The 6,183-nt window shown below is 37.9% G+C and overlaps 1 protein-coding gene across 1 annotated transcript in view; it reads right to left on the bottom strand.

The window, feature by feature from the left end:
• SPIRE1 (spire-type actin nucleation factor 1) overlaps positions 1-6,183 on the bottom strand; it is a gene marked incomplete at its 5' end in the record, with an annotated part of 45,535 nt that overhangs the window by 31,142 nt on the left and 8,210 nt on the right. Inside the window, 2 exons of the mRNA XM_009700491.1 lie at positions 3,707-3,871; positions 4,949-5,032. Of these exons, the coding sequence (XP_009698793.1) occupies positions 3,707-3,871; positions 4,949-5,032 (249 nt within the window). The remainder of the gene's footprint in view (positions 1-3,706; positions 3,872-4,948; positions 5,033-6,183) is intronic.

The raw sequence follows: 6,183 nt of genomic DNA, 5'->3' as shown, positions 1-6,183 counted from the left end.
CTCTTCCTGCACATCTGTTACAGGTACAAGTTTATGATACCGCATGATAACCACAGTACTTACAGAGTCACTCCTCCTTTCAATAGCCCTAAAGCACCATTAGGAACTGTAAAATTCACTGCTCTACCTAGGATGATGCCGAAACTTCTGCAGAAACACGTGATGAAGACAGAAAATGAAAAACGATAGTTCCCTGCTTAAAGCAGCTGACTACCGCTCAGTAAAACGGAGTCCGACCTGTGCACAAGGGAATGATAGACCCTACGATGCCCAGCTGGACAAACTGGTCAAAGTCTTTTCCTCATATTCTCTGTGTCCAGCTTGAAACATCTACAGTCTCACTTATGAAAATATTGTCCATGCACAGCTGTTATTGCAGTTAATGTAAGTACTGTAAGGCGCTAAATAATGTAAAGAAATAAATATTTTTTTCTGAAAAATACCCAAACAACTGTGCCACAGGATCCTCAGATTAGACATTCAAATTACTGGGTATTTTTTATAGTAATAGCTTCAACCTATACACACCTACATTCCCCTTTTGCAAGACGGCCGAGCTAACACCACTGCATCACAAGTATTTGCAAAGAGCTCGAGCACAAAGACTTGAGCACGGTTACCTATGAAGAATTTAACTGCTACGCAATGTGATGCTGAGTTTGGATACTGCAGAAAAGGTACCTGACGGCCATGCACTGAATAAGTAACATAAGGGTTACCAGTTACTGTTCAATAAGCACTGCTCCAGAAAGACAGTGACCGGTGCACATCTTGGAGGGGGGGAGGTGGGCAGGAAAGAGAGCTAAATGTGAACCAAGGTGGAATTAAAAGCTGTAGCTTAAGATATAGGCATAACAAAGAAAAATTAAGCCTGTAAGAACAATTTAATTCTTAAATGTCCCCATTTCCAAGTGTTGACTCTACCAATTTTCACAATTTTTAATTTTTTGGGACTGAGTGCTCCATAGGAGAAAAATGCTATTAAATCTCTCCAGGTCAGCATTTAAAGATTAAAGAATGCCAGAACAAAAGTTATCTTGTTCCCACACCACCACAGAAACCAGGACTCTTGCATCGGGATAGATAGATGACAAATTTGAAATTATTTTCCTATGTACTGAAATAGAAATGCCAACGTCCCTGAAACTAATGAAACCAGTTATTTACAAAAAGCCCAGAATTTGACATTTTACATCTTCAAAACATTTTGAATATTTGCACTATGACGGAAGATGAGCGAGAACAGACAGCTCCAGTTATTGGCATCTGTTAACTCAACACTTTTCATAGTCTGAAACACCAAAATAGTTCCTAAGTAACACAGCTAATAGGAACATCTGTTCCTTTCCTAATTTCTACTCAGAGTACTGAGCAGTCAGGGACAGATCAAGCTACTCTTTTAAACACAGCATTATATTAATAAAAAGAACAGTAAAGACTTCATGTTGCATCTCATTTACTTAAAAAATGTACTTAACCTCTTGTTATGATTAGTAGCATATGCATTTTCAGAAGCTACCAAATCTAAAAACACTATCTATAAATTTAAAGCAAAAATTGCTTTTAAAGAAAATTTTGTCAAACATGCATTTTGACCAATAGAAAGAAACATAATCCATCCTTCCCAGGCTGCCTTTAAATTCAGATTTAGGATCCTCGTCCTTTTCTCATCTTCCCAAGAACCACGACAACTTTCTCTGATGGGAATATGTATGATCAGCTTTGACCCATGACGGTCAGCTAAAAGATGCTGTATTTATGTGATCTAACTAAACTTGTAATTCTACGTGAAGCCTTCAGGCTTCACACATTTCACATCAAGCTGCACTCTTATTATTGTGCATGCTTTGCACATTCTTCAAGCAGACCCTGCAGCAGAATCCAAGTTACTGAATTTAAGGTTTTTAATAAGAAGTTATTTTTCTAAGACAAGGTCATTAGCAGTTGTCAGATTAAGCCAGCAGCTGCACCACAGACAGCCCTACAGGTACCGCACCTGCACCTGACTGTAACCCCAATTCATGTTTATGCCCAGAGGTCACTTTGGAGAATCTACCTAGTAGACAAGATAGCAGGACAAAAAAATAGATGCGTGCACGGATTTCATATACAGCGAGAGTCTGGATGAGCAGAGGAGCAGCTGTGCCTCCAAGACCTGCCACATAATGAAGAAAACCTCTTCTGAAGTGGCAGGAGCTTGCTGAGCAGCAGATGAATTGAAGGCTAGTCTGACAAAAGCAAAATTAGGTGACCCAGGGGCTCCCATTCAAACAAAACTACTATCCTGATTTCCCACAGTAATCAAGGTCCTGAGGGGACTGTTCCTCTTTTGCAGTGGGCAGTAGGAACTCTTAGCACAGTTCTCTGAATTGTTAGCGGAAAGACCGATAGCATCATTACCTGGGTATGTATTTTACCCTATTGATTTCACATTTAAGCGACATCTGCTGCAGAAAAGAAATACAATCTGATAGTCTAAATCCAGATCTTGATTAGGAAAGTACTTTCAGCTCATACATAAAAGGCACTTATATTTGTAACAGAACTCATTTATTTGCTCCCCATTCGCTCCCCATCTATTTTTTCCTCTTTATTCTTTTTTCTAATGATCTCTGATAGAGCAAGCTGCATGCTTTCTGCCTCTCTTGTCTCCCTCCCACCTCCATCTCCGAATTTTTCTGGTAGAATCAGGGCTTTCTCACTAAGAAAGGTTGTGTGAGGTTTTGTCAGGAAAGCAAATACATTTGACCACTGAACATTCTCAGATAATGCTTCCGCTGTAACCAGTAACAGGCAAAGATAACTAAGTACAAGGTATAAATATTGACATTGACCAAATAGATGCCTCTGACAAAGGGGTTTAAAATGTCCTACTAGGGATAAGGAGCCCTTTAGATCAGCTGCTAGCTTATCAGGAAGAACATCTTAATGTTGAACACAATATAAACCAAAAGGAAAGAAAGAACAGGGAGACTCCAGTACATATCAAATGGGTTCTGACAAAAAGAGTGCCTCAAGTCAATCTCACATGCACCCTTACGAGTATCTAGGAGGAGGAGACCCATTGACACTCTCCGGCTTGCTTTGGCATGTTGTCTTGACTTGAAAGCAGCAACAGGATACGCTGAAAATAATTAAGCTCAACTTCCACAAATTAAAGATTTAAATTTTTTCACATGGAGTATTCTTTGAAAATTCCTAACAAATCATGGTAACGTAAGTTTTCAGACACTGCAATATAGGTAGTTGGTAATGTAAGTTTTCAACCTCTGTAGGTTTTCCTTTCCTGTCACAGTAACAACATGGTAGCACATTACATTCTCAAATTCTAAAAATTATGCTGTAACTCAAGATAAATGTTCTCTCCAATAAGAAAAGCGTAAACCAATCTCTCAGTGCAAAGTGTGATAGGACTTTTGATATGACTCTTAAGTCACAACACAAGTCGTTTGTTCAAGCATATGATACGTAGGTACGTCCTTCAGAATTTTAAATGCTTGCCATATGGAAAACAAAATACACAACATTTTTTGGTTTCAGGTTTTTCCCCTCAATGTACTACATAAATTTAAGATGCTATATAAAAAACATGAATGTAACTATCCACATGAAATCATAATTTCAAGGTTCTGAGAAAAAAAAGAGAAGATAAAAAAGGAAAATAACATTTCCAATTTGACAAATTCTAGAGATTCTCTTGACTTACCATGACCTTTCTTAAGGTATAGCGTTTGGATCTAATATCATCCATCAGCATTTCATAGGGTGTGAGCTGATATTCTATTGGGAGTGGGTTGTACTGACGCTCTTGAACTTTCTTAAGTTTAACTCCATTCCGTAAATCTCGCATCACTTGTACCCAGAAACGAGCCTGAAGGGAAAAGATAGAGAAATTTTATTTGATACCTTACCCTTGAATACCACCTCAGATTAAACCAAGGTTGTTCATTCCCCTTTCAGGACACCACCAAATACTATTTTATTTTTAACACATCAACCAAACCCCATTTTATTTTATATAAGCCTATTTTTAAACCTCATGAACGTAACAAAACTTCTTTGCAACTCAGCAGGACTGCAGAGTCTGCCCTCAAGTGACATTCATCTCTTAAGGTAACACAGAAAAAAGATTTGAAATTCTCACACCATACATCTGGATTTCCATTTCAAGTATATTGCAAGCACATCAGGAAAGCTTCCAGACTTATAGCTAATACTATATGAATTAAAACAGTGATTGAATCCGAAACTTTGTTTCCCTCAGGCCCAGAACTTTATTGCAAAATTTCCCAGCAGCTGTTCTTCAAATAGAAATTTTGGACTGGACTCCAAATCCTAAGGTCTATCAATATCCTCTCGGTATTCAACTTCCTTTTGCTCTGCCTGGGAGAGCGCTACACACCAACATCTCCTCCTCATTTTCTGGGCAGTGAGAATGGCTGGAGAGGAGGAAGACTGGGTGGTGGACAGAAGACTGGAAGATGAAAATCAAGTACTTTTAAGGACCTCATCATATTCCTCTATGAACTGGCAAGAATAGTAACTAGAAAATAACACAAGCTACTTTCTGTTAAGAGTTTCTCTGTCACATTTTTCTTCCATATTGGAGACACTCAGCTGCTGCCTGTGTCTCCTGCCTGGCTGCCCCTTTGAAGGGCAGTCAGCACGATACCTGTCTAAATGTCCAGTCTTTTTAAATTGCAAAAGCTTCTCCAGGAAAACAGTCTAAAGAAAAAATGTAATGCTTGGATACTTGTATTGTTTCATCTGTCTATGAAGGAAGGTTGAGAGTCTGTTTGCTTCTAACTTGTCATGAGTTACTATTAAGTCATATGTTAGAAAAACGAGACACTGGTTTTAACATAAAACAAACAACTTTAGGTAAGCACTATAAAGAAATATAAACTACTAGTAATGATGCTGAATCACTATTCAGTTGTAGTCTTACCCAGTCAGCATTTTTTAAGTCATCAAGATCTGTGCTGGAATCATCACTTGCTTCTTTGTCCATTTCCTGAATCTTCTTCAGATTCTGCCAATGAAAAGAAAATGAGTCAATAAATGAATGGTGGCATCACTCTCAAGTAAAACTGAAGCTTAATTTTTGACATTTGTTGAATTATGTTGTTTGGGTATTCTACTGAATGTTTTATGACTTGAACAGTAATACTGTAAACGTAACTTAAAATACCATTTGAATATATTTCTCTTAATTGAAAAGTGGACCTTAAATGCAGGGCAGGGAAAAAAAAATCTGAAGTTGTGAGTACGAAAGTACTGCAGATAATTGCATGCCAGAGGAAAAACTATACACAGAAATTTTAATATTCCTAGGAAAGCCTGCACACAGATAAATGCAAGTGAAAGATCTAAAAGGCTGTGGCTTTACAGAAATGATCTTATACACAAAACCAACGGCATATTCAAAATGCTATTTTTTGGTCTACTTCTGTATCGAAATGTTCTGGAATCAGCCGTACGAACAAATTCTCAATACTCCATTCCACTTCTACACAGAGTTTTCCAGGAAATCTTCAACAATGTTCAATTTGATCTAAGTACTCACTAACATATTCAAAATGAATAGTTAAATCCTCTGCTAACTACCAGTTTATTTTATGAGACTAATGCAACAGGTCAGAGGTCTGACATGTGTATTTATTTACCAAAAATCTTCTTCTCACTTTTAAGCACTCAAGCTGTTCCTTTAATGGAACTCAACAATCGGTCTCAATTTAGCTCCTGAGCTTCCCAGAAAACTTAAAAATAAGCACATTTTGTATAAAAATTTTTTTTCCTGCAAGTAGTTCCAGAACTGCCAACATTTCAGTGGAAGAAATGGAAGCACTGGAAGAGTGCTCAACTTGCACATTTAACAGGGTGCAAGTATCTACCAAACCTGGTTACAGAGATAGCACACAGCAGTCAGCCACCACAGATGTTTCGGAAAGAGAGCAGGTGGGTTATTTATTGTCTTATTTAAGTAATGCACTTGCTTTCTCAAAGAAGAAATACTACCATGGCCCTATAAAAATAAAAGACGTAATTTACAAGAAGACTCTAAAAACCCCATAAATCACCTACACTACAGAAGCAGATACATCATGGGACAACGTGGGAACGTTTTTGGCACAAGTGGCAGTATCACCACAGGATACCCAACTGGGAAAGAATGTCTGTAGG

Source organism: Cariama cristata, unplaced genomic scaffold (assembly GCF_000690535.1).
Source record: "Cariama cristata isolate BGI_N322 unplaced genomic scaffold, ASM69053v1 scaffold22805, whole genome shotgun sequence".
NCBI lineage: Eukaryota > Metazoa > Chordata > Aves > Cariamiformes > Cariamidae > Cariama > Cariama cristata.
Note: the sequence above shows the minus strand (reverse complement) of the source record. Positions and strands in the feature narration are given on the sequence as shown.